This window comes from Hoplias malabaricus, chromosome 16 (assembly GCF_029633855.1).
Source record: "Hoplias malabaricus isolate fHopMal1 chromosome 16, fHopMal1.hap1, whole genome shotgun sequence".
In the NCBI taxonomy this organism is placed as follows: domain Eukaryota; kingdom Metazoa; phylum Chordata; class Actinopteri; order Characiformes; family Erythrinidae; genus Hoplias; species Hoplias malabaricus.
Genome location: NC_089815.1, coordinates 3,107,574 through 3,134,324, shown reverse-complemented (window position 1 = coordinate 3,134,324; position 26,751 = coordinate 3,107,574). Strand labels below are relative to the sequence as shown.

General features: G+C 42.1%; 5 protein-coding genes across 8 annotated transcripts in view; 2 read left to right on the top strand and 3 right to left on the bottom strand.

Moving 5' to 3' along the window:
* Window positions 1–180: 180 nt before the first annotated feature.
* Window positions 181–3,421, bottom strand: zgc:194981 (uncharacterized protein LOC561073 homolog). 2 transcript variants are annotated; one of them, XM_066648326.1, is made up of 4 exons: window positions 3,315–3,421; window positions 2,613–2,815; window positions 903–1,016; window positions 181–551 (listed from the first exon to the last, which is right to left on the bottom strand). In XM_066648326.1, exons 1-4 carry the CDS (start codon window positions 3,319–3,321, stop codon window positions 468–470), a joined length of 408 nt encoding a protein of 135 aa, XP_066504423.1. In that variant the 5' UTR covers window positions 3,322–3,421; the 3' UTR covers window positions 181–467. The 2 variants fall into 2 exon arrangements, with proteins under 2 accessions (XP_066504423.1, XP_066504422.1); XM_066648325.1 differs by having other exon boundaries at window positions 3,216–3,350.
* A 1,467-nt stretch (window positions 3,422–4,888) lies between these two features.
* Window positions 4,889–7,979, top strand: rbbp9 (retinoblastoma binding protein 9). The gene is made up of 5 exons (XM_066646912.1): window positions 4,889–5,100; window positions 5,580–5,622; window positions 5,741–5,846; window positions 6,189–6,274; window positions 7,533–7,979. Exons 1-5 carry the CDS (start codon window positions 5,005–5,007, stop codon window positions 7,757–7,759), a joined length of 558 nt encoding a protein of 185 aa, XP_066503009.1. The 5' UTR covers window positions 4,889–5,004; the 3' UTR covers window positions 7,760–7,979.
* A 44-nt stretch (window positions 7,980–8,023) lies between these two features.
* Window positions 8,024–14,254, bottom strand: sirt7 (sirtuin 7). 2 transcript variants are annotated; one of them, XM_066646911.1, is made up of 11 exons: window positions 14,101–14,254; window positions 13,406–13,543; window positions 13,140–13,244; window positions 12,987–13,057; window positions 12,825–12,897; window positions 11,730–11,828; window positions 9,976–10,212; window positions 9,806–9,886; window positions 9,610–9,716; window positions 9,277–9,518; window positions 8,024–9,148 (listed from the first exon to the last, which is right to left on the bottom strand). In XM_066646911.1, the coding sequence occupies exons 1-10, from the start codon at window positions 14,203–14,205 to the stop codon at window positions 9,314–9,316; spliced, it is 1,221 nt and encodes a 406-aa protein (XP_066503008.1). In that variant the 5' UTR covers window positions 14,206–14,254; the 3' UTR covers window positions 8,024–9,148; window positions 9,277–9,313. The 2 variants fall into 2 exon arrangements, with proteins under 2 accessions (XP_066503008.1, XP_066503007.1); XM_066646910.1 differs by having other exon boundaries at window positions 8,024–9,518.
* Window positions 14,255–14,569: 315 nt separating this feature from the next.
* Window positions 14,570–22,927, top strand: srsf11 (serine and arginine rich splicing factor 11). 2 transcript variants are annotated; one of them, XM_066646909.1, is made up of 12 exons: window positions 14,570–14,942; window positions 17,146–17,279; window positions 19,332–19,441; window positions 19,640–19,729; window positions 19,949–19,998; window positions 20,105–20,238; window positions 20,498–20,579; window positions 20,689–20,802; window positions 20,902–20,991; window positions 21,111–21,200; window positions 21,292–21,457; window positions 21,926–22,927. In XM_066646909.1, exons 1-12 carry the CDS (start codon window positions 14,818–14,820, stop codon window positions 22,115–22,117), a joined length of 1,377 nt encoding a protein of 458 aa, XP_066503006.1. In that variant the 5' UTR covers window positions 14,570–14,817; the 3' UTR covers window positions 22,118–22,927. The 2 variants fall into 2 exon arrangements, with proteins under 2 accessions (XP_066503006.1, XP_066503005.1); XM_066646908.1 differs by having other exon boundaries at window positions 21,108–21,200.
* Window positions 22,928–23,955: 1,028 nt separating this feature from the next.
* ankrd13c (ankyrin repeat domain 13C) overlaps window positions 23,956–26,751 on the bottom strand; it is a 28,025-nt gene continuing 25,229 nt past the window's right edge. The window contains exon 13 of the mRNA XM_066647743.1: window positions 23,956–26,417. Within this exon, the coding sequence (XP_066503840.1) occupies window positions 26,287–26,417 (131 nt within the window). The 3' untranslated portion in view covers window positions 23,956–26,286. The remainder of the gene's footprint in view (window positions 26,418–26,751) is intronic.

The following is a 26,751-nucleotide window of genomic DNA, read 5'->3' as shown; positions in this document are numbered from 1 at the left end:
AAAATGTCCGGGCGGAACAGTAGCCTAAAATCTTCGGATTGGACGGTCTGACTGTAGAGCTACCGTGATTGGTCAGTCCCCCGCCAACCCCAGTTTCGTGTCTGTCTTTTGAGTGTGTGCAAGAAGCTGAGGTATATTTTTTTGCAAACAAATTAAGAAAATGACCATGTTTCTTTTGTTTTCTGTTTATTGGAGTATTGCACAAATGGTCCTTAGCTGCCCAGCAATATTATAAGGATATGGTTTGTATTATTATAAGGATATGACATTTTTTATATGGCACAAGTATATAAATATATTACCTATTTTAAAACACAGCGGCCAGGGATTTTCTCTTTATACACACATTTATATGTGACCCTCAGAATGAGCCTGTATACATGTTTTGCAGTATTCACAATCAGCTACAAACATTTATAAGAGAGTACTGATGAAACATCATTTACTGCAAAATATTTAATTATCTCTTATGTGCAGTGGTCTGACAGGAGGTGTTCAGGCATGGTGTTCTCTCCAGGAACAGCAAGCACCACAAAGCTGCATGTCATGGTCTTAAAGAGAGAGAGAGATACGTATGCATTGTTATTATTATTATTTTTTATCATTTTACATTAAAATGTATATTTTAATATGGTTTTGATACTAGGATATAAACATGAGTATTGCGTAGGTTATCTATAGTAACTGTATTTACATAAAATATTCAAAAATCACATCTTTAAATCACTCCTAACATCGTTCCCAAGAGGCTGTTACTACAGTAAAACTGGAGCAAATTCCTCATTAATATCTTTAATTTCAGAAGACATGTTTGATAAGCAGATTCACACCACAGTTGCACTGACATTATAATGTATTTACAAAATAAAGAGTACAGTAATGTTGTCAGTAAGGTCTCTTGCCTGTGCATTAGACCTGAGGCTGCAGTCCTGCAGATTCACGTTTCCATCATTCCTGCAGTTTGTCTCAGTCACTTGCAGTTCCATGGAGTATTTAACCCCGGTTGGAGGGTAGAGCTGAGAGAGATACACCAAATTAGTTACAGTGTGACACATTACATCATTATCTGTAATTATTATGCTAAATAATTTGAGGATTGGTGGCACTGTGGCGCAGCAGGTAGTGTCGCAGTTACACAGCTCCAGGGACCTGGGGGTTGTGGGTTCAAGTCCCGCTCCGGGTGATTGTCTGTGAGGAGTGTGGTGTGTTCTCCCTGTGTCTGCGTGGGTTTCCTCCGGGTGACTGTCTGTGAGGAGTGTGGTGTGTTCTCTCTGTGTCTGTGTGGGTTTCCTTCGGGTTACTGTCTGTGAGGAGTGTGGTGTGTTCTCCCTGTGTCTGTGTGGGTTTCCTCCGGGTTACTGTCTGTGAGGAGTGTGGTGTGTTCTCCCTGTGTCTGCGTGGGTTTCCTCCGGGTGACTGTCTGTGAGGAGTGTGGTGTGTTCTCCCTGTGTCTGTGTGGGTTTCCTCCGGGTTACTGTCTGTGAGGAGTGTGGTGTGTTCTCCCTGTGTCTGTGTGGGTTTTCTTCCAGGTGCTCCGGTTTCCTCCCACAGTCCAAAAACACATGTTGGTAGGTGGATTGGTGACTCAAAAGTGTCCGTAGGTGTGTGTGTGTTTGTGTGTGTGAATGAATGTATGTATGGCTACGTTATTAAACAGATTTAAGAAGTTACTTTGAAAAGTAAAATATCAAATGCCTTGACTTTGGTGGAGACAGGAACCAGGGGTTGTGATTTTCACAGAACAAATATAACCATTTCATATACGATCCTAAACCACGTGCTTATTAACATGTGTCTACTGAGGTTTTAAATGGTATATTGTTTTTTTTAATATAATGGTAAAATGGTTACATACAGGGGTTAGACAATGAAACTGAAACACCTGTCATTGTAGTGTGGGAGGTTTCATGGCTAAATTGGAGCAGCCTGGTGGACAATCACCAGTAAGACCATGTGCATCCAATGGTTCAAACACTGTGTCCGACAACGCACCAATACACACAGCGAGACTGGTGAAAGACTGGTTTGATGAACATGAAAGTGAAGTTGAACATCTCCCATGGCCTGCACAGTCACCAGATCTAAATATTATTGAGCCACTTTGGGGTGTTTTGGAGGAGCGAGTCAGGAAACGTTTTCCTCCACCAGCATCACGTAGAGACCTGGCCACTATCCTGCAAGAAGAATGGCTTCAAATCCCTCTGACCACTGTGCAGGACTTGTGTATGTCATTCCCAAGACGAACTGACGCTGTATCGGCCGCAAAAGGAGGCCCTACACCGTACTAATACATTACTGTGGTCTAAAACCAGGTGTTTCACTTTCATTGTCCAACCCCTGTAGATTAAAACATTATCCAAAAGCCATATCTCATATCTAATGTTTAAAGTTCGAAAGTATTCGTCTTTAAGAGGCATAAAACTCCTCAGAAGTCTGGTTACCAGTTGAGATTCTGTTAACACAAATAAACCATTCTTAAGGGCTGAGTTCGACAAACCAGGAATGTAATTACACAAACAGTTTGAAAAAAATTGTGGAATTCCATTTAAATAAACTTCAAACATCCACTGGAGTTGGAAATACTAAGCTGTACCCATTATACTGTCACTTACAGCAACACTTTGTGAGAGGACGTCCACTACTTTATAGGCATAAGGGTAGTTACTCTTGCGATTGTAGGAGGCGATGGCAAAGTTGGCTGCTTTGAGAATATTTGGGTTGACGTCGGGTGCTGAGCTGCTGCTGAACACAAAGTGAGCAGTGAAAACAACTGTGAGGAGGGTCAGGGCGTAAGTCATTTTGCCAGAACACAGGTCTGTGGGAATAAAAGCAAAACATTTCACAGTCAGGACCAAATATAGTTGTGTCACAGCTCAGAATCCTTCTCTCTCTCTCTCACTCACTCACACACACACAGAGAGAGAGAGAGAGAGAGAGACAGAGAGAGGAAAAGACAGATATAGACACGATGGCATAATGACACCCATGGTGCACTTGTGCTCTCTCCAGGTGATAAAATGGTCAACAGGTAGGTTATTTTTTAATGTGTCTTACATAAGACCAGTGTCATTTATTGGTGATCAATGAGTAAATTAATAGCAAGTTTAATGTTCTTGTCATAAAAAAAACGCAGTTGTAGGACCTTAATGTGTAAAATGAACGTGAGTCCATGTATTCAGAGCTGATATAATGCACTGAATAAAGCTGGTACTGACCATTTCTCGGTGATCCAGTGACACACGGCGCTGCTGTGTTTAAAGCATAGGCTGTGGATGGAATGCAGCGCTGCATTAATCCAGCAGCAGTTCGCTTACCTTTCATTAATTCAGGTCTAAACTTGACATATCCACCACAGGCGAAACCCACACGTCTACCACCTCTCCGCTCGCAGCCTGTTTTCCCCCCAGTTTCCTGATCATGTGACAGGGGCGGGGTTTACCTCAGGGCCCTGCTCATATGTTTTATAAATCGTACATTTGTGTTGTGTCAAATATGTCTCTGCAGGGTTTCTTCTGGAAGGGGACAGACTTTGAAAAATTATTATTATTTTGGGGATATGGTGACTTCCAACTCCCAAACTGTGAAACAAGACCACACAGTCATTTTTGTGAAAGCTAAGTCAGAAATTATTTGGACTAAAATTGTCACTGTTCAGATTGTGTGCTGCTTCTTGTGTAAAGTTCAGAGAATTTAGAAATTCCTGTCACTAATCTCTTGGAAAAAGACCCACAATGCCTTAAAATGACCTTCTCCTTCATAGAGTATACTGGTAGGGCTTAAAATAATCATTTCATTCATCCATTTTGTAATGGTTTCCTCCTGTTCAGAGCTTATCTGGGTTCACTGGGTGCATAACCATATCATTCACCACAGGGCATCACATATGCACTCACACTCATGTGTAAATGATTCTGGATTGGGAATATATTTTCAAATAATTAAACACAGACAGATTGCTGGGAAGGACCCCTCTTTAATGTATAATATAGGAAAACAAGGGAGTCTCTAAGGGCACACTGGTTATTTTTATATAAAACATGGCCACGAATTAACACACATTAAACATAAATTAATATAGTGGGAACATGAATCAATATATATTCTTTATCATTAAGGAATAGACAGTTATACTTCCGGGGCCAAACCATGGGTGTTAAGAGTGGCTACCGTGACACTGGGTATTTCTCATTTACCCTTTGTGTTTTTTACATAAAATATTTGAAACACAAGATTTTCACTGGACTAAAATAAACCACACCAATGCTCCATAACTTTGTAGAGTATCAGAGTGAGAAACGTTGAACTAGGGTGACCAGACGTCCTCTTATTTAGACTTAAAAAATGTCCTGGCGGAATTTCCATTTTGTTTTTCTAGAGCTTACATAGAACTTCGAGAAGTTTCGTTCACAAACTAGTCCCGCCCTCCCCTACTCCGATTGGTTCGTTTGAGTGAGAAGGGGGCGTGGTGAAGTAGCCTAAAATCATCTGATTGGACGGTCTGACTGTAGAGCTACCGTTATTGGTCGATAACCTTCTCTGTAAACATTTAATTGGTCAGTCTGCACGTCAGTAGTCCTTGTTTACGTCAGGCAAAGCTCCTGTACCTCATCTCGAGCAGCTATGCCGAAACGTAAATGTAAGTTCTCGCGAGAACTCATCCGAGACGTCCTCTTTTTCACCATCTCAGATCTGGTCACCCTAGAGTTGATGGATAAAGTTGTGGTGCTGTACAGTGGTTTATGTAAAATAATGTCAGTTCCAGTCCAGTTTTGTGTACTAAAAATTATAATTATATGCAGAAAAAAAGAAAGACAATCCAAAGACAACAAACTCAAATAAAAAAATAGGCTAACTCAACACAAACATGCGCATTAATCATGGCTGCCTCAGGCCTGTACACCGCCGGGCCAGCAGAGGGCGCTGGAGCTGATTCGTGTGTTATGTGTGTGTTGACGGCGGTGTGTAGAGGTGCAGTGGCCCGGTTGGGAACACAACTCTGAGCTCATGTCTGTAAAGAAGGCTGTGATTATTCCAGGGAACGGAGCAGGGGAGGTGGAGCGCTGTAACTGGTATGGCTGGGCCCGTAAAGAGCTCAGTAAGGTAGGAAAGAGGAGAATACAGTTGCACTAGCACTTGCAACGTGCGAGTTATGACAATAAAAGTTTTCCAGCCATGCATTAGTTATGTAAGGTGAATAAAATATGCACTATAGGTTCCTAAAATTGTAGAAGCCTGTTTATGAATGATCCCAGCTACTTTAAGGACACCTTTAATGGAACAGCTGTCCTTAGTTTAATATTCCCACGGTAGAATGCAGTCAAATCTATAAATACTCATTTAAATTAAGTTTCAAAATCGATTACATGTTATGCATAAACATCTAGCTGACTGTGAGTTCCTGTGATGGATTGGTGCTCTGACAAACATGAGTTAGTGCCTAATAATTCTAGGCAGGCTTGGTCTGGACCCACCTTGACCCTGGTCAGAATGAAGCATTTACAGAAGATTAATGGATAAATTAATGCTTGAATGTATCTAAAAAGTAGGATTTTGTAATGGAATAGTCTCCCTTTTTTCAGATTCCGGGTTTTTCCTGCCAGTTGAAGAACATGCCAGACCCAGGTGGGTAGATGAGAATTCCATCTCCGAGTGACTGGCACATTCCACTCACTCTTTCCCAAATTGTGGTTCTAACTTTCAAGATGTTTAAAGGGTTCTTGCCTTCTGGCCGGTTTAACAGTGACAGCCAGGGAGAACATATGGCTGCCGTTTATGGAGAAGGAGCTGCTGTGTGACGAAGAGACAGTGATCATTGGCCATAGCTCTGGAGCTGCTGCTGCCATGAGGTACTGACTGGACCCACCAGGGCCTGGGGTTAGTGTTTTTAGCAGAGGAGGATAGTGACCTGCTTGTACTGGAAAAACACTTGATTGGAATACCATTCCACCAAGATTTCAACAAACTGAGGAATGGTAGAAACCAGACAGCCAGTCAATTGAATCTGATTTTGAAAAATGGTGTCTACATAATTAGTTCACTCTGAGTTCCTCTGGGTTGAGTGCCTTACCAAATACAAGCAATTTAGAACCGAAATAACATAATTAGATATGTATATTTTCTCACAGCTAGGTGAGGGCTAAGACAAATTTAATGGAGTAATGCTGTTCCTCTAATAAATCTCTTTGCAGATATGCTGAGACTCACACAGTGTTTGCCATCATTCTGGTGGGAGCTTACACCTCAGACCTGGGAGATGAAAACGAGCGAGAGAGCGGTGAGCTTTCGGTCTCTTAAGCATAATTTGATTCGAAACAGCTTGTATGTCTTGTAAATTTCATAATGTCATGCTTCCCAAATAGAAACAATATAAGAAATTAATGTTCAGTGAAAATAGGTGGGAGGAGATATTCATGTGTTTACAATCATCAGTTCTTCATAATTTTCATACATCAGAAAGGGTAGAGGGTATTCTGTAATACAGAAGAGGATATGGTTATGTAATATCACTTAAATCTACAAAACACAATTTTATAAGATGCACCTACACTTTTGGACTGTAAAGTCATATATTTGTTGTTGCCAAATGTTACTGTTCTAATTCAACCGGGCGGCACGGTGGTCCAGCATGTAGTGTCGCCATCACACAGCTCCAGGGACCTGGAGGTTGTGGGTTCGATTCCCACAGTGTGGAAGTGAGGGGTGTGGTGTGTTCTCCCTGTGTCTGTGTGGGTTTCCTCCGGGTGACTGTCTGTGAGGAGTGTGGTGTGTTCTCTCTGTGTCTGTGTGGGTTTCCTCCTGGTGACTGTCTGTGAGGAGTGTGGTGTGTTCTCCCTGTGTCTGCGTGGGTTTCCTCCGGGTGACTGTCTGTGAGGAGTGTGGTGTGTTCTCCCTGTGTCTGCGTGGGTTTCCTCCGGGTGACTGTCTGTGAGGAGTGTGGTGTGTTCTCCCTGTGTCTGCGTGGGTTTCCTCTGGGTGACTTTCTGTGAGGAGTGTGGTGTGTTCTCCCTGTGTCTGCGTGGGTTTCCTCCAGGTGACTGTCTGTGAGGAGTGTGGTGTGTTCTCCCTGTGTCTGCGTGGGTTTCCTCCGGGTGACTGTCTGTGAGGAGTGTGGTGTGTTCTCCCTGTGTCTGCGTGGGTTTCCTCCGGGTGACTGTCTGTGAGGAGTGTGGTGTGTTCTCCCTGTGTCTGTGTGGGTTTCCTCCGGGTGACTGTCTGTGAGGAGTGTGGTGTGTACTCTCTGTGTCTGTGTGGGTTTCCTCCGGGTGACTGTCATTGAGGAGTGTGGTGTGTTCTCCCTGTGTCCGCGTGGGTTTCCTCCCACAGTCCAAAAACACGCGTTGGTGACTTAAAAGTGTCTGTAGGTGTGAGTGAATGTGTGTCTGTGTTGCCTTGTGAAGGACTGGCGCTCCCTCCAGGGTGTATTCCTGCCTTGCTCCCAATGATTCCAGGTAGGCTCTGGACCCACCGCGACCCTGAACTGGATAAGCGCTTACAGATAATGAATGAATGAACAAATGTCTTCTAATCTTTAGGGTATTTCAGCCGGCCGTGGGAGTGGGAGAAGATCAGAGCGAATGTGAAGTACATAGTTCAGTTCGGATCCACGGATGACCCTTTCCTCCCATGGGATGAGCAGCAGGAAGTAGCCGACAGCCTGAAATCAGATCTTCACAAATACACAGATCGAGGACATTTTCAAAACACACACTTCCCAGAGCTCATCCACGCTGTACAAAAACTGACAAAACTGACTGAGTGACAAAGGGCAGAATTTCCGTCACAGTAACAGAGTTGTGGAAACAATCTCAGCCAGTAATGTTCAATACCATTGTCTCAAATGGAAAATAGGGGGACCATTAGTGTACCGTCTTATTTTGATAACAAATGTAATTTCAACACAGAAGACGTGAGTGAAATAAAGGGATTTGAATTAATAAAATCAACAGCAATTCTATATAACTTCCAATAAATATTTAAATTTGTGAGAATTCATACGTTTGAGAATGACATTTTATTTTGGATATTTTTATTCACACTGCCCATAAATTAGTTCAAATGTACAAGGAACATTAACTACCAGAGTGGTTTTTTACTTATACAAATTCAAGACGTATATCCACAGAAATATTCACAATTACATACAGCAACTAAAATATCACAGAAGAATGCCTTATGTTTTACTCCAATACACTGTTTCATAACGTCAAACATACTGTAGGAGGCCAGGAAGCACCTCTCTGGGTTAAACAATGTTCTGTAAAATACTCTACAATCTTTACTAGCCATGTTAATGTGAACATAGTAAGATTTTTAAATACAATTCTCATTTTGGCATCAGTATATTTTCCACTGGTGTGGTCAGTTACACAGTTACCTACTAATTCTTGCCTCCAGCATTTGTTATACATTTAACTGAGCAAACTCCATGAAATAAAATCAGTCTGTGAAGCTCAGTTAGTTTTGGCTATTCCTAACACTGATCAGAAGCAGATAAATCATTTCTCACACCAGGTTCTCGATGTTATAAATTAAGTTTAAATTCCCTGCACAGTTATTTCAGTTGGTATTGGTTGTATTCCAGTTTTAGAAATCTCACTGGCCCAAACAAGCGTACATGTTCGACTACTACAGCCCTGCCATGTATTGCTTGGGTTGAATCCCTGAGGGGTGGGGGGGGGGTAAAAGCAGGGTGCAAACAGCTAATACTGAAAACAGTTACCACACAGGCCCTACCTCAGAGACCGTTTTTGAAAAGAACCCCATCCAGACGAATACGAAAATGGTTGCATTATCTCACCAGTCCAGTAGGGGGCCAGATTACCTCTTTAAGAGAGACATCAAAACACCACAACGCATGAGAGAAACTCTGAATGTGTACATTGTAGTTTTATGACACATTACCATATAAGGAGTGAGGAGCTAATTATGGATTTCAGCCGGAGACAGGTGTAATTTGTGACATCAGATGTTTCCCGATAAGAAACATTCTGCTTATAATACATTTTTCACAGTGAACAAACCTGTTTTATGGTCCGTTAGCTTTCTCTCATTGTTTATTCAGCAGAAACCTTGGTAAATGTCATTACTACATTTTAGATTTGGGGTTGTTCCTTCAGGGCAAGACGGGCTTTTGCCGTTTGTCTAAACACTGGAGGAGACAAGAGAAGGCACTTTAATGTTTTAAAGAACATAGTTCGATAGCTTTAAAGATTTTAAAGAGTTTGAATTAGATCAGCAGTTCCTTATTCTTTCTTATCCTCCTGCTCCTTCTCTTACCTCTACAATGGAGTACAATGAGAGAAAGGACCATGGGTTAATATGTTGCTTTCCTTTTCTTCCTCGCTTTGTTGTAACCTCGTCCAAACCACCCTCCCGTTACCCCATCGTCTTCAGTTTTGCTTCTTGAATCCAGTGTAGAGTCTGCCAAAGCGTCAGGGGGTGCCAGTGTTTTGCGTGTGTGACTGTTCTCTTCCTCTGGACTAAGGGGAGTTGCGAAGCTGAAGATTGGGTCTTCTGTTCTGTTATTGTAAATAAAATCAGTTGTAAGTGTGTATGATTACTGAATAATGTAGTAAACTAACGATAACCCAAAGGATGTTAAATCCTTGCCTGTTGTAGTTTGGAATGTCAACACCCAACTCCTCCATTAGAAGACGCATCACGTCATCACATTTTCCGTTAATTTTCAGAGTGGCCAAATCATCTTTTGGTGTCCACTAAGAAAGAAAGGAAAAAAAAGCATCAAATCAAGTTTGATCTCTTTGCAGCGACACCAGGATAACGACATGATGAAAGCTGCCTTCACCTGTAGGTTGACAATGAACAGCTTTGGTCTTTTAGCAGCAGGCTTTTTCATTGACCAAAGGCATGCATACTTCTTCAGGACCTGCAATAAGTAACACATGCAAATAAATAACGCTGCCAATCGTCAGAGTGGCAACGCGCAGAAACCGAATGAGAGAACTGTTGCCCCACCTTCAGACTAGAGCCGAGGCAGAGGATGAGGTCGGCCTGTTGTGCCGCCTCACAGGCACCTTTCCAGTTCAGCGGCTGCTCCAAAGTCCCTCGTTCTCCAAAATGGACTATGGTATCCCTCAACTCGCCTCCGCAATATGGACACCTCCTGCCTGTCCCATGCCTGTGCAGTGCTGTACGCTCAGTAACATCAAACAGCCGGATCACCTCCCGTACTGGAGAACACGAGACACAAACCTGGTAAGAGTTAAGGGGCGTATTAAATACATTTTTAAAATATACAATAACAAGTGTATTAGATACTGTTAAAATGACAAACGTACAGGGGTTGGACAATGAAAGTGAAACACCGTTTTTTAGACCACAATAATTTATTAGTGTGGTGTAGGGCCTCCTTTTTTCCGGCCGATACAGCGTCAATTCGTCTTGGGAACGACATACACAAGTCCTGCACAGTGGTCAGAGGGATTTGAAGCCATTCTTCTTGCAGGATAGTGGCCAGGTCTCTACGTGATGCTGGTGGAGGAAAACGTTTCCTGACTCGCTCCTCCAAAACACCCCAAAGTGTCTCAATAATATTTAGATCTGGTGACTGTGCAGGCCATGGGAGATGTTCAACTTCACTTTCATGTTCATCAAACCAGTCTTTCACCAGTCTTGCTGTGTGTATTGGTGCGTTGTCGTCCTGATACACGGCACCGCCTTCAGGACACAATGTTTGAACCATTGAATGGTTCGGTAGTCCTTGGCAGTGATGCGCCCATCTAGCACAAGTATTGGGCCAAGGGAATGCCATGATACAGCAGCCCAAACCATCACTGATCCACCCCCATGCTTCACTCTGGGCGTGCGACAGTCTGGTGGTACGCTTCTCTGGGGCTTCTCCACACCGTAACTCTCCCGGATGTGGGGAAAACAGTAAAGGTGGACTCATCAGAGAACAATACATGTTTCACATTGTCCACAGCCCAAGATTTGCGCTCCTTGCACCATTGAAACGGACGTTTGGCGTTGGCACGAGTGACCAAAGGTGTGGCTACAGCAGCCCGACCGTGTGTATTGACCCTGTGGAGCTCCCCACGGACAGTTCTGGTGGAAACAGGAGAGTTGAGGTGCACATTTTATTCTGCCGTGATTTGGGCAGCCGTGGTTTTATGTTTTTTGGACACAATCCGGGTCAGCACCCGAACATCCCTTTCAGACAGCGTCCTCTTGCGTCCACAGTGAATCCTGTTGGATGTGTTTCGTCCTTCTTGGTGGTATGCTGACGTTACCCTGGATACCGTGGCTCTTGATACATCACAAAGACTCCCTGTCTTGGTCACAGATGCGCCAGCAAGACGTGCACCAACAGTCTGTCCTCTTTTGAACTCTGGTGTGTCCCCCATAATGTTGTGTGCAAACTGTGCTCTTACCCTCTGCTAATTAACCCTTCACACTCTGCTCTTTCTGGTGCAATGTGCAATTAATGAAGATTGTCCACCAGACTGCTCCAATTTAGCCATGAAACCTCCCACACTACAATGACTGGTGTTTCAGTTTCATTGTCCAACCCCTGTATAGACAAAATCTCTTTAACCTGTTCTTTTGTCTGGTTTTATAGGCATTACACTGGATACATGCCAGAAACCAAAGGCCTATTTGATTTAAATCAAACACGTAGAACTCTGGCTGAATGCTATGCTTGGCTAAGGGATCATTCAAGTAGATTTTTATGAGTTGATCAGGGAAAACTATAAAGAAGTGAGGATTACCTCTATGAACATGTTTCCATGGAGCTCAGACAGGGCGTGTCTGGGAAGACCACTGCGCAGGTGGAGACCATCACAGTTCTGGGAGACCACGTGCTGAACCTGCCCAAGTACATGCACAAAAAAAATAACGATATATTTGGCTGTACATAGGAGTTGTCGGTGCACCATTTGTTATTCACCACTAAATGGGAACATGGTAATTGTTAAATGACTTACATAATTACGTCTTGGATATGCAGAGTGCTAAATGTGTGTGAGCGAGTTCCAAAGCCACAATTATTATGGTGTGTTCTGTCTATGATGGACATGCTCTGGAACGCTGCTATAGATGCCTTTGTGAAACCATTAACTATATATTTTTTTAAGTTTTCTATGTTAACAACTAACCTGAACAAATAGGAAGATAATGTTCTCTATCAAGCCTCTTTTCCAAACATTATTATTAACAAGTTGGAGACATTTGGTTACTTGTCAGTCATCACTGATAAGCGATTACCTACAATCACAGGCTTATCATACACCCACAGTTTGAGCATGACACGGTTAACTTTATTCTAACTCATTTTAAGCATTGAGGGCAGCACGGCGGCGCAGCAGGTAGTGTCGCAGTCCCACAGCTCCAGGGACCTGGAGGTTGTGGGTTCGATTCCCACTCCCGGTGACTGTCTGTGAGGAGTGTGGTGTGTTCTCCCTGTGGCTGCATGGGTTTCCTCCGGGTGACTGTCTGTGAGGAGTTGGTGTGTTCTCCCTGTGTCTGCGTGGGTTTCCTCCGGGTGACTGTCTGTGAGGAGTTGGTGTGTTCTCCCTGTGTCTGCGTGGGTTTCCTCCGGGTGCTCCGGTTTCCTCCCACAGTCCCAAAACACACGTTGGTAGGTGGATTGGCAACTCAAAGTGTCCATAGGTGTGAATGGGTGAGTGTGTGTTGCCCTGTGAAGGAGTGGCACCCCCTCCAGGGTGTATTCCTGCCTTGCGCCCAATGATTCCAGGTAGGCTCTGGACCTAACAAGACCCTGAACTGGATACGCACTTACAGATAATGAATGAATTAATGAATTTTAAGCATTGAGAATATGATTCATATTGTAGCATGCAGACCATTTTGACTTTGTGTAACATCCGGATGCACATGTGCGTCAGAGTTGGTTCCGCATCACTGAGGTCTGAGGCCCTGTGGGAGATAAACAATTTGTAGTTATGTTAAATTCTTCTTTAATTCACAATTAAATAATAATGGCAAACGTACACTGGAAGACTCACAAAACGGACCGGCCCTTCTGCAGCTGTGTCCATACTCCATTGGGGCCCCTGTAATCTGGGATGGACGCCGCCTGGCACAATAAAAGACGTTATAACCTTGCATTCAGTGTTTAATACAGAAAGATAAACCATTAAGACAGATATTAACTGTACCGTGCTAATACCAGCTCCTGTGTAGATAACAGCATACTGTGCTTGGCGCAGTGCTTCAGCGAGCTGCCTCACTTTGGTCCTCAGATCGTCAACATCATCAAACAGCTGAAATCAACAAAGCAAAAAGAAAAAGTGACTTAACATTATGACATTAAACCACATAAATGTCATGAGCAGGCAACAAAGTTAATCAATTTAAAGAAAATCATAGGACATGGGCCTTATAAACACTTCCACTTCAGGAAGAAGACAACTGCAGAACTCGCCTCTTCCTGCTTCCTTTTCAGGATGTTTCGTCGAACCTGTCGTTTGTCCAGTTCTTGAACAGTGTCTTGATGACACTGAAGTACAGCAAACTCCTCTTCAGTCCGCTCACATTCAGATTTATTCAGTATTCTGGACACCTGCACACAACCAATAAGTGTTGATTTCGCCTAGTTATAACCCCTTGATTGGTGAGGGGGGTTACCTCCAGCTCCCAGAGCCTCTACACACTAATCAGCCACAACATTAAAATAACATTTAGTTCCTGAAGTTATTCTCCATTCTCCATATGATTGCACTTTGTAGTTTTTACAGTTAACCCAGAGAGGACTTTAAAAAAGGCATTAACTGGTTTGTGGATCATTCTCAGGATTGAATGTGTTTAAAAACTCAAGTGGCATTGCTGTGTCTGAGTCACTTGTACCACCACCCAAATGTCACCTGCTCTGTGGGGTCCTGTGAGGTTCTAACCGTTTCCTATCAGAGTGAAACCGGGCTAAAAAACACGCAGAGCAACAGATGGACTACTATATATGTGTAGAAATTCAAAGTGGACCTATAAGGTCAATGGAGCTGATAAAAATGACAGAGACGAGGTTGTTAGAGCCGGTGTTCTGAACCCATTTACTGACAAATGTGTGATTTTACAAGCGGTTAATTCATTATTGAACTAAAACGAAACCGCTGATGTTCTCACCAGTTTATAAGCCTTTCTTTGAGCCTCTTTCTGAACAATCCGAGCCTTGTCCTGGGCTTTTCTCTCCGCTCGAGAGGGAGCAACCGTCTCTGTTTGAGACTCCATTCTTCTGACAACGTCCCGTCCACCACAGAAAAGACCTTTCAGGTTTCACAATAAAAGTCCCTGAAACGTGTGTTTATTACTACAAAAATACAATACAAATTAATATAAATGTAATCAAATTAATTGTACATAATAAATATGTTTATTGGATCGATATCTAAATCTGACAAAATATCTAAAATAATTTAACAACAGTATTTTATAATCGCAAAACGTTTACAAACACGGTATATTTTTATGTGGTTTGTAAAGTTACGCGGTTTTGAAGTTAGATGATACATTCCTTTTTTTTTAAGATAGAATCAGTTTTAATTTATTGAAATATGTATTTGCTTTTAAAACCTTTATTATGAAAAGCCATTCACAGGGGTCTGTTGTTCTCTGCAGCCGAGATTCAAATGAAAAATTGGTCCGTTTAAAACGATCTTTTAAAAATTAACCAAGAAAGCTGGTAAAATCTGGATTTTAACGTATGGCACTGTGGTCAGCGCACGTTTAAACTCTTATGTCCTGACCGACCACAGCGGGATTTATCGGCAGGAATTCGTGGCCGTTGCAGAATTAGCGTTAGGGAGAGAGCCGAGGCTTCGGTGGTAAACAGCGGCGGCGACAATGAACAGCAGCGGCACGAACGTGGTGCAGGTCACCAACGTCTCGCCCAGCGCCACCTCGGAGCAGATGAGGACCCTTTTCGGCTTCCTGGGCAACATTGAAGAGCTCAGACTCTTCCCACCAGAGTGAGTGACTAGGCCACAGATAGCCAGTATACCTACTTCTTATTAGCACTCTTCACGAAGCTAAAATTGGCTTCTTTTTTTTCCCAATTTACCCGTTCCACCTTAAATGCTGCAGAAGAGGCGATGCAGTTCCTGAACCATTTAAGGTGGAACGGAAAACTTGACTCAGGGGGATACTTACTGTATCTTCGCGGTGCAGTGGGAGCATTTTAAAACGGTTAATGAGTCTTAATGAACTAAAACAACGAGGTAAAACCACCACATTTCTCTCTCATTACTAGCCCTGAGCTCCAGCTGGTAATTTAATATCGGCATGAAGTCACATACATTATCTCCATTTTAACTCCTTGGAAAATACGGCAGCCCGTTCGTTGAGAGTCTTGTTTCATAGATAAATAGATTACTTTATTAATCCCGGAGGAAAACCGTGTATTACAAGCTCAAACAAGAGCAAAAATGCCAAAAACAGAAAGTAAGCTAGCATTTATAAAAAAAAAATATTAATAAAAATAAGGAAAAACTGTATTAGAATAAATATATTAACAAAACACAAGAATAAATGTTTTATTTAGTAAACAGTTAAACTCATCTTTGTTAATTACATTTACATATGTAGAATTTATTTAAATAATGGCTTTGATGTAACATTTGCCTATGTATCTGTGAAAATGAATTTAAAACATCCCTGTCTCCACCCACCCCTCTGCCACTCATCTGCAGCTCAACAGCTCTGTCCCATTTTTTTAGTTGGATTGGTTCCTTAGGTTTATTACGTAATTAAATCCCTACCTATGAATTTGAATGGTTTCAGACCATTTTTCTGGAACACTGCCATTTCAAAATAAAGGTCAAACACTTGATTTTTATATATATATATATAAAGATTTTGGTATTTTAGGTCGTTGTATTAGTTTATTAAGACGTGTTAAGCTTTCTTCCATATTTCCTCCGCTCTGTGATCCTAATATTTAATTTTATCTTGAGCTTTCTCTTTGTTCTCCAGCGCCCATGCAGCTATTTTCTGTTTCACTAGATCATGGTCCTTAATGCTGACATTAATTAGTAACTGTATTAATCTTAGACACCTTGCTGAGCTTATGGATGCTTCTGTGCCACTAGAATTAAAGCTCCTCATTATTTCTCCTGCTTGGCTTTATGTATAAAACAAAAGTAGGTTAGATAACAAAGACTGCACGCCTAGTGGTACGACATGTGTCTTTTACTGTAGAGACATTGAGATATTGTGGAAAACCAAACTTTCTTTAATGCCTGACCGTACTGAAACATGCTTCACACTGAAACACACCTCATTGCTTCATAACGTGAGTGTTTCTGCTTTAACCAAAGAGGCTACTTTTGTTGCGCCGTGAGTGGGGTCTGCCTTTATACCGTTCCTCTTTCCAAAAACAGACTGGAAACTTGTAACTTAAACGTGGTTAATAAGAGCTGAATAAGGAGCTGTATCTCTGTGCATTTGTTTTTGTGACATCACAGAAACCACGACTTAGGTTCTGGAGAGTCTGTGTAATGAGAGGTACATTTTTGAAAGTTACCGATGCTTATTTACTTCATTGAAATTAATTTAAAAACAAGAAAAATTGGTTTTCCATTACACGAGCCCTTTAGCTCTCACCTCGAGCTTGAATTTGAAAGTTGAGATCTTGATTTCATTGTGTTCTTTCTTTGTTGAAGCAAGAATCTGCTTAAATCCAGGTAAGACGAAAAAACACAGAAAAGCTGGGTCCCAGACGTATGAAAAATTGACATCAGTTTATAAGTGTGGTGGTAGCAGGGGTTATTTTTAACAGATTAAAATATTTCTCATATTTTGTTGAACGATTATAATATTTAAAATGGGATTGCAATGTAAATAACATCCTCTGATATTTATATACATATAAAAACAGTAATCCTTAGACAGTAATTATATAAAATACACAGTAAATTGTCTTGTATTTCTCCCTTTCACTCACATGTGTTTTGCATTTTGGTATTTTTAATTTGTCTGAAATCCTCAAATTTTAAAAACTGTAGTTCTTATTGGACGTGATATGATTTCATTTAAAGGAAGACACAGAGCCGAGAGCAGTGTCTTTTTAAAAATATCTGGCGTTCACATAGAGCCAGTTTGATTAGAGAGGGTGTGTCTAAATGTCAGGGCTCTGATTGTACATTTTGCAAAAGCTTTTATATTTTCTTCCAGTGATTCTCCCTTGCCTGTGACTTCACGTGTCTGTTTTGTAAAGTTCCACGAATCTGAATCAGTTGGAGTTTCCCAGCACCTGACGAACACGGTCTTTGTGGACAGAGCCTTGATCGTTGTCCCATTCGCTGAAGGTTTGTGCCCATCTTTAAAACACCAGGATGTTCATTTGTATGTGATGTTTTAACATTTTAAAAGCGACTCACACACGAGCCGACCTCTTGTATCTCTGCAGTCAGATATGAAAGTAATGCAAATAAAAAAAAAAAACAAAATGGCTGCCACTCGCATTCAGATGAATATTTTCATTTACGTAACACAGATGTTTCATGAGCTGAAGGAACAGATCGATTCCCAGCTCATGGCATTTTGCTTTAATTCCATTTCTTTGGGTAAATTTCTCTCTCTGTGATTTGTGTGTGACTTTTGTAGTGGACAAGGCAATTGCAGAGGCTGCTGGTGACTGACAGGTCCTGTCAACTGCCCACAGGGAACTGTAGAAAAAAATACAGGCCATCAAGTGTTGAGTCCACAAGCAGTCCTGCTGGAAAACACCCACTCTCTTGGTTACATTGGCGTTTGACTCTCTCACTGAAGTTTTCCTGAAGATTTTAATTTGTTTTAGATGCAAGGAGTGAAGAACACATACAATTGACCTTAAAGGAGTACGTCAGTGTTTTTTACTGCCACACCTGCAGCATCAGACATTCATTTCCTGTATTTAGAACGTACCAGAAAGACGACGACCTGTTGTCTCAGAACACACTTGTGAGAGAAGTTACTGGACCTTGACTCAATGAATCAGTAAATGTTAACGTTGGGATGAGAATTTCCAGTGGGCGGAGTTTTCACAGGCTTCGTCCGACAAGGATTGTAGTTTCCCATGTTTATCCACAGACTTCAGCAACTGACAAATGGGTGGAATGGGTTTCCTGATCTTCTTCATATAGGAAGTACACATCTAAATGCATCTAAGATATTGTTGTCTTTATCAGACACAGTTTGCAAATGTGGCTGGTAGCGCTTACGTTAAAAAACACTGGTGTATTCCTTTAAGCGTAAAGGTCTTGCATGCAGTTTGGAAATGTAAAATCTGAGAGTGTTATACACCCATACACTAGCAACTGTGTGTCAGTAGAAGACACTTTTTTTCCCCCACATGGTCTCACTGTGGGCTTCCTCTGAGCTTTTCACCAAACCGAGAAAAGAGACAGTGAAGTCATTGCCGTAAGTGTGATGGTCTTTAATGTCTTGTTAATCCTCTCCACATGACTCAGAAAGAAAAGGCTGAAAACCTTTTTAATGGTGGTTTTCTGTTTTCTGTTTGTTGTTGTGTTTTCCAGTTCTTTTCCCTGGTTCTGCCAGTCGTATAAACCTGATCCAGCAGAAAATGCAACACAACAGTTTTGTCCTGAAGCTTGTCCCATTTCTCAAGTCTCTCTCTCTCTCTCTGTCTCTCGTGTGCAGTAAAATGTTAATTGCAGACTTGCTTTTATCGCTCCACGGATTTCATGCATCACACAATTTGTTTAACTCATTTTTTTTTCTCTTCAGCATTTGGCAAACTCTGTAGGTGAGGTCAAATGGGCTTTTGCTGGCGGGGCACGTTTGTTCATTTCTAATGTTTCATTGATTAACATTAAAGCCTTACAGTGGGTTCAGTTATGAACACCAGCAAAAGCATTCTGGGAAAAAAATAAACAAAGAAAACGGAATATATATATATATTAAATTTACACATTAGTAATGAACTGTCATTTGATGTTGATCCCCCGAATCATAAACTCTGTTTTGTGTATTTTGATGTCTCTGTGTGCTTTATAGCGAAGCAGCCGACGTGAGTCGCTTGTTCATAAAACAGCTAATGAAACATGAGAGCACATCCCTCTGGACAGCCGACTGTTCTTGCTTACAATTGGTTCATGACTTAAAAATACAAATTCAGGTGATAACATCTTGGCAGTGTGTCTAGTGACTTATTTTTTTGTTTGTTTCTTCTTGTAGTATCATTATATTTTTGTGAAGGGAACCTCATCTTTTAGCTACCTCTGCAAATGGAGTATTGATGTCAAATATAGACAAGGAAATCTATATTGTCTTCATTGTGTGCGTCTGTTTGTATTGTGAGCGCACTCAAGGTTTCATTTTTAACTTATTTGACCTTTTTTGTTTCGCCCACGTTGCAGGAGTCATTCCTGACGAGTCTAAAGCTCTGTCACTGCTGGCTCCCGCCAACGCCGTTGCAGGATTGCTCCCAGGGGGTGGGCTTCTCCCCACACCCAATCCAGTGCCATCGGTAAGTGTTGCAGAGCCCAAGCGATAGAGTCTAGGGAAGATCTGCCATTAGTGTAAAGTATAGATCCTGATGCACTGAATCGAGGCCTTCACGAGCATCTGAGTGTGAATGTGGCATGGTGCAATGTATTGTTTCAAGCAGAAATGGAGACCGTCATGTGGACATGTACTCAACCTCTTTGGTTTCTGTTGTCTGCAGATTGGTGGAGTCCCTCTCGGTGGTCTGGGAGGGCCTGCTATGGATGCCATGGCTGCTTTGGGCATGCCTGGACCCAACATGAACCCTCAGGTTTGACACAATAATCCTTTTCAACAACAGTTATACATTAATATTAGGTCAGGGGTTGTTCCAGTGGGTTTTGGCTTTGTTTTAGTTCAGATCAACTTTGAACTTTCCATGTAATTGCGTCAGATGTGATGGGAGCTAGGATCAGCTTTGAGAAGCTCAGGGTTTAATTCTTCCTCACTGTGGCAAAGCAGTAAACCAATATCTCTGTTTTTCTTTTAGTCATTATCAGCAGAGCAGCTTATGAAACTTATGGCATCAATGGATCCCAAGTAAGTACATGCTTTAATGTCTTTCAGTTAATCCAGTGTAATTTCTAAGCCCTGATAGAAGACCACACAGTCCAGTATCCCAACTCACTAGGGTGTTACATTGCAGGTTGAACCCAATGGCAGCCGGTTTAAACCTGAACCCTGGACTAAAGGCAGATGCATCAAACAAGGAGATTGAAGAGGCCATGAAGAGAGTGAGAGAGGCCCAGTCACTCATCTCTGCTGCCATTGAGCCTGGAAGTGAGTAGTAACTTCTTATTATTGAGGAGTGTAAGGAATTAGGAACTACAGCAAATCGGCCACAAAATAGCAGACCACATACGTTTACAGAGTTGAGTCACCGAGTGCTAAGGTGCACAGTGTGTGAAGAGTTCCAAACCTCCTCTGGCATTATTTGACACTCTGAACATCTTGTAGAAAGCCTTCCCAGAAGACTGCAAGCTTTTTTGTTTCCTTAAATTCAATTTACCAAACTGCATGACACATTTTTCTCTTACAGATAAGAAGGATGACAAAAGGAAGCATTCAAGGTCTAGGTCAAGGTCCCGGAGGAGGAGATCAAGGTCCCGTTCCAAATACAGGTTTGTATCTCTGCATTATGGAGCCTCTTGGTTTACAAAATCCTTCTTGCCATAGGCTTACCTGGAAGTTTAAACTATTACTTTCGCTAAAACATATCTGCTTTTCCAGGCGCTCCAAGAGCAGATCCCGACGGAGGTCTCGCTCCAGGAGCAAGAGAAGATCAAAGAGCCCCAGGAGGAGAAGATCTCACTCCAAGGACAGGAGCAGACGTTCTAGGTCGAGGTCGGTAAATTAATAGCACAATACATTCAGTCACCAAAGAGAAATATATAGGTCAGTTTTGCATAGATTCATTTGTTCTTTATTCCTTGCTTTGTGTAGGGATAGGAGGAAGGAGGACAAGGGAAGGAAGCGCTCCAAAACTCCACCAAAAAGCTACAGCAGTGCCAGACGTTCCCGCAGCACTAGCCGGTAGGTTCAGGGGAACTGGTGATCACGTACAGCGAATCTGTTAACGTACAAGTAAAAATATGATTGTCCACTTTCGTTTTTCTTAATTACATTGTTCTCCCACTCCCTTCTCTTAGCAGACGCCACAGGAAGAGCCGCAGCATTTCTCGGTCACCAAAGAAGTCCAGATCTCCAAAGAGGAGGCTCTCCAGAACTCCTTCTCCAAGGAGGTACAGCTTCACGTCGTTTAGATTAGTTTCTCTTTTAAAGGATTTTGATTACTTTGATCTTACCTTTCGGAATAATCTCTCTCTCTTTCAGACATAAGAAGGAAAAGAAGAAGGACAAGGAACGTGACCGGGATCGTGAGAGGGACAAGAGAGACGAGCGAAACCGAGACAAGAGAGAGCGCTCAACCAGCAAGAAGAGCAAAGATAAGGAGAAGGAGCGAGAACGGAAATCTGATGGTGATAAGAGCGATGTGAAGGTGTCGCACCACAGGCGTCTGTATATGATTCTGTCAGACTGGTGGAGGTCGTGGTTCTGTGTCTCTGTGGCAGGGAGATATGACGTTTGGCACATTCTGGTGTAGTATACATAAGTAGTTAACCGCCTCCTAGCTGGCATTCCCCTAATCACATGACGTGACCAGGCTGGGAGGGTGAAGACTAGCCTTAGTGGCCAGGCGATGCATATTCTGTAATCGCTGGTAACATGATGTCATTAGACAGCTCAGCACACTTGGAGGAGAACATCAACATGCCCTCTTATGTCTCACTGAGCTTGAATTGGATTTTCACAGCAGGTCTTGATCCCTGGCCAATGCTAAGCTACACCTGGTCATTTCTTACATCTTCATTATCAGGATTATTTCCAGAAACTGGTTAACCACTCAATATACATTGGTTTTCCTACTTTAGGAGGATGTCTGACTTGACTTGACTCTTCTCTGCAGGTGACAAGGGACTATGACGAAGAGGAGCAAGGCTATGACAGCGAGCGGGAGGAAGAGCGAGAGAGGAGCTCAGACGTCACGTCCCCTCAGGCGGCCGGCACGCAGGCTGACAGCGCTGACGACGCAGGGAGAGGAGAGTCGGACGGCCCCAGCGACGAGCAGCAGGACGAGGACATGGACATGAGCGACTGACTACAGCACTGACCAGCAGCTGTTATTCCGAGCTGTAATCGTTTCAACATTTTTCTCTTGTAATGTTTCTGAGCAGAGTTTGGATGTGACAGATGCTTTCGTTTTGGTGAAAATCGCCCGAGGCATCTTTTACCAGAATCTTCAGAACGTTCTACTTGCATTTCTCCATCTCTCTCCAAACTACTGTAAACACCAGTGAAACTTAGGCTTAATTATGTACACACTTTAGAAAATTTTCTTCAATCATATTTGGAATGATGTTCTTCTGTAGATTAGATGCTTCACTTTTTTTTTCTCTTTTCCCACGTATTATTGAGTCATTCGTACAAGCCTTTTCTGGTTTTCTGCATTAGAAGGAAATTTTAATGCTCCATTTAAAATAAATCCTCACAGCAGTTCTGTTAAGTCATCTTTTATACGAATAAATCAGACCTCGTCATTAAAGTGACTTTTTGGGGTGGTTTTCCAGACAGGGATTAAGCTTAGTCCTGGACCACTCTGCATTGTGAATTGTGACTTTCTATTGAAAGGAGGGTATAGTCCAGGACTAAGCTTAAGCCACGTCTGTCGTTTTTAATTTAAGAATGTTAGAGATACGGAAACCATAAGCACTACGATGGCCTTTTTTGGTGACTTTTAGTTAAAATCATAGTTGGTGAAAAGTGCCAATGGCCAAAACTGTTTCATGAATCTTGTGTTTTTTGCTGTTCACTCTATTTTGCACATCATCTTTCCTGCTTTCATAGATTGTAGATTATTTGGAGAATGGTTCTGTATTGTTTGCAATGTCCTGTAAATTGAGAATAAAACATGAACTCTTACCGTGTGTCAGATGGTGATCGTTATGTAAAGCACTAGGGTTCACGGGGCTGAACGATTAATAGATTCAGTAAGAACTTATTAAACATTGCTAGTTGTCAGGTACACAGTACAATCATTTTCTAGTACTCAGCTAGAGCTCAGATCTTGATGTTGAGTCCTAATCTTTAGTTTCACCATTTACTGGCTTCTAAAATATGAAACACTGGCTGCACAACTGATTACATTCCCACAGATTCATTTCTTGCTTTAGAGTGTTAACGGGAGTTTGCAGCAGTGAGGTGCAATGAATAGATTTGTCAACGTTTATCAACAGCCTTATCCGATAAGTTAATTCAGCCATTTCACTCTGGTCACAGATATACAATTTCCCAACCTCACAATTGATGAACACAAAAAGCACAGTTTATGACGACACTAGGTAATAATAATCCGGCTGAACATAAAATAAACTTTGGAGTGCAATTCTCGATTTATCGAGATAATTTTTTTTTCCATCCATCTGTAACCCTTATCCAGTTCAGGGTCACAGTGGGTCCAGAGCCTACCTGGAATCACTGGGCACCAATCCTTCGCAACACACACTCACTTTTGAGTCGCCAATCCACCTACCAACACGTGTTTTTGGACTGTGGAAAGAAACCGGAGCACCTGGAGGAAACCCACGCAGACACAGGGAGAACACACCACACTCCTCACAGACAGTCACCCGGAGGAAACCCACGCAGACACAGGGAGAACACACAACACTCCTCACAGAGTCACCCAGAGGAAACCCACACAGACACAGAGAACTCACAGAGTCACCCGGAGGAAACCCACGCAGACACAGGGAGAACACACCACACTCCTCAGACAGTCACCCGGAGGAAACCCACGCAGACACAGGGAGAACCCACCACATTCCTCACAGACAGTCACCCGGAGCGGGACTCGAACCCACAACCTCCAGGTCCCTGGAGCTGTGTGACTGCGACACTAACCTGCTGCATCACCCAGATCATTTTTTTTTATTTAACCCATTAACACAGTTCATTAATTGGGGTGATCCTCAGAAAGACAGGTAAAGATTCAGCCCAAACTTGTAGCTAAAAACACCCATTCACAACCACAGTTTTGGTATGTGGACATTTTATTAAGTACAATTCCTCATGAAAAAAGTGTGGCGTACAAGGTTCTTGCTGTACAACTGGTTTATCTGTGTTCAGGTGAGAACCAGGCGCAGAGTTTGATGCGCAAAACTAAAAACAAGAAAACAAATAAACCACACAAAACAAAGAAACCTGAAGTTGATTGATTACAAAAAAAGGGAAAGGAAAGCATACACCTGTTTGTCGCACTAACCAGTAGTGCAGCCTGGATGCATATTAAAACATCTGACCAGTGGGAGGCCAATATCCAGTGTAGATTTAAAAAAAAACAATACTACAAACAAAGGAAAAACAAGGGTTACATAAATAAAACATTTCTAATCCGAACCATTCAAACACTACGCCTGCTGGTGCAAATTTGATCAAGCTCCTTCTGCATCTGAACTCAAAACATTCCTCCAACGTTCGTACACGCTACCAGCTTTAACATGTCTGTCAGTATACAGGCCATTTCTTCTAAACTGAAGTGTTGTGTGTATATATATTTATATATATATATATATATATATATATTTATATATATCTACATCCGTCTATCAAGGTGGTAATAAAGAAAATAAAATAACTGAGAAAGAGTATGTGCATCCACAGACTGGTATCCAGCCAATGCAACATCTAAACAAAGTCCATCTCAAACTATACAATCAATTTACAAAGGAGCTTCTTGACCAGACTAGGGTCAAATACGCAACAATAGGGTACCAAGTGAGTCTCCGGAGTTTCTGAGAAGTGTGAAGAGGCCTGTGCTGTTGAGGGAACTCTAGTGGTCCTGTGCAGTGGAGAACAGATGGTGGGGAGGAATTGGAAATAAGAAGAAATACAAAACGTAGGAACGGCGGAACAGAAGCAGTTGTACAGTGGGAAAAAAAAGTTGCTGAAGGACAACTGGCCTATCTACGCTCCACCTACAACACTCTCCACTCATAGCAACAGTTGTGAGGTTGGATAAGCTTCACAGAGCCCTGGCGAAAGTCCCATTCAGTCAAAAGGAAATTAGACTTTTAGTTCCACTACATTACACTGATATTCAGATTAGATTTAACACAATCCAACACTGTTGAGCTGGACTTTGTTGTTGTTGAGAACGGACAGTAGGCTTGTGATTGGCTGGATTCTGTGCCATTCTTTATGTAATGACAAGCATTGCTCTAAAAGGAAGAAGAAAACAAACCCTGACCTGAACAAACGGAAGCCCCCTTATGAAGGGTGACACGGATTGGTCCAAATGAAACATCTTCCTAAAAGATCCAAGGTATCACAAAGCATGAAGTTTCTTGCTGATGAAATCCCAATAAAAAACAAACAATACGTGTTTAGATCAAACTATACTTAACAACCACTTTCGTTTTGGAATGGGCTCTACTCCAGGGCCTCGTGATCCGTGTCCAACATCACGTCCATGAGAGAAAACCACGCGGATGGAGCTTGGAAGGTCAGCTTATACCCAAAGCCCCAGAAACATAGGTATTTACAATCTCACAAGGCTTGTGTCATCTGTAGAAAGAACATACAGATTATATTTCGCAACAGATGTCACACGATCCAAACCATATACAAGTTACCCCCAAAAGTACAATCGCACCTCTATTTATTTTTCTTAAATGTGAATGTAAAATTCCGTAACACGGCTGATATTTTTTGTTTGTTTGTTTTTTTACAAAGGTATATGAAAACAAGGCTTACATAAATACAGAACTTGTAATGCCACATTTCCCACAACATACCCCAGAGGATTTTACACCTTCACGGCGTTTGTGTTTCAGATGTAGTATCAATGTCTAAGTACAAAGAGCTACGCTAGAGCCTCTGCTGTTGTTGTTGTGAGCATGTAGAACACCGCACAGTGCTTCACAATGTAGTGCATTAGGATGATGCTCTGGACAGCTCTAGCTCCAAGCTACTCTAGCTTTGAAAAAAGCCTTTAGTCAACACGGAAGTCCCATAGACGGCTTTTTTTCTTCAGAGTGTTACTACATGTCAGTTCAGCGCGATCCCTTTAAACCAATGTCATGTACAGTACTGCCTGAATATTGTTATTCTGCGCTTACAAAACCCAGCGTGGCTCTTCTCCCGGAGAAGCTTCTCATTGAAGCCTGGCCAAGTGAGATATCCGTCATTCCCCTTTGAGAGAAAGGGAGTTGGATGGAGGGAGGGAAAGGAGACAGAGACAGGAAGAGAAGTAAAAGATAACGAGACAGATCAGAGGTCTGGAAAGCGACTAGGATCCTCTTTGTAGTCGTTGGGTATGGTGAAAATGGAGTCCTCGAATTCATCGTAGCGAAACTCCTGAAAAGTCACTGTCGCTGTGATGGTGGGAAACACTGGGATGTCTGGAAAAAATGGGATAAATAAATAAATAACATTTTTATCCATTTTGTTTACAGAAAAAGCAATTACAGTTTATACAGGGGAACCTCTACCTACAAACATGATCCGTTCCGTGACCCGGTTCGTAAGTGGAAAAGTTCGTTTCTCGAGTCAATTTTCCTCATTTAAAATAATGGAAAAGCAATTAATGTGTTCCAGACCCCACCCCGAAAGTCACCCTTTTTGCACTGATATATGTTTACAACACTCTCAAATTAGTAAAAAATACATGTAGCGTTACTAAAAATAAAAGAGAAATACAGTGGAAACAGCAATAAAAAGAAATAATAAAGTTGT

Coding starts and splice junctions, on each gene's coding strand:
- rbbp9 (XM_066646912.1), top strand. CDS start 5,005: ATGTCTGTAAAGAAGGCTGTGATTATTCCAGGGAACGGAGCAGGGGAG. Junction 5,101..5,579: donor CCCGTAAAGAGCTCAGTAAG/GTAGGAAAGAGG, acceptor CCCTTTTTTCAG/ATTCCGGGTTTTTCCTGCCA. Junction 5,623..5,740: donor GAAGAACATGCCAGACCCAG/GTGGGTAGATGA, acceptor CCGGTTTAACAG/TGACAGCCAGGGAGAACATA.
- srsf11 (XM_066646908.1), top strand. CDS start 14,818: ATGAACAGCAGCGGCACGAACGTGGTGCAGGTCACCAACGTCTCGCCC. Junction 17,280..19,331: donor CGTTGTCCCATTCGCTGAAG/GTTTGTGCCCAT, acceptor CCCACGTTGCAG/GAGTCATTCCTGACGAGTCT. Junction 20,803..20,901: donor AGCAGACGTTCTAGGTCGAG/GTCGGTAAATTA, acceptor TGCTTTGTGTAG/GGATAGGAGGAAGGAGGACA.
- sirt7 (XM_066646910.1), bottom strand. CDS start 14,205: ATGGAGTCTCAAACAGAGACGGTTGCTCCCTCTCGAGCGGAGAGAAAA. Junction 13,245..13,405: donor TGAAAAGGAAGCAGGAAGAG/GCGAGTTCTGCA, acceptor TGTTGATTTCAG/CTGTTTGATGATGTTGACGA. Junction 9,519..9,609: donor GACATTCCAAACTACAACAG/GCAAGGATTTAA, acceptor TTACAATAACAG/AACAGAAGACCCAATCTTCA.
- zgc:194981 (XM_066648325.1), bottom strand. CDS start 3,321: ATGAAAGGTAAGCGAACTGCTGCTGGATTAATGCAGCGCTGCATTCCA. Junction 1,017..2,612: donor TCCTCTCACAAAGTGTTGCT/GTAAGTGACAGT, acceptor TATCTCTCTCAG/CTCTACCCTCCAACCGGGGT. Junction 552..902: donor GCCTCAGGTCTAATGCACAG/GCAAGAGACCTT, acceptor TCTCTCTTTAAG/ACCATGACATGCAGCTTTGT.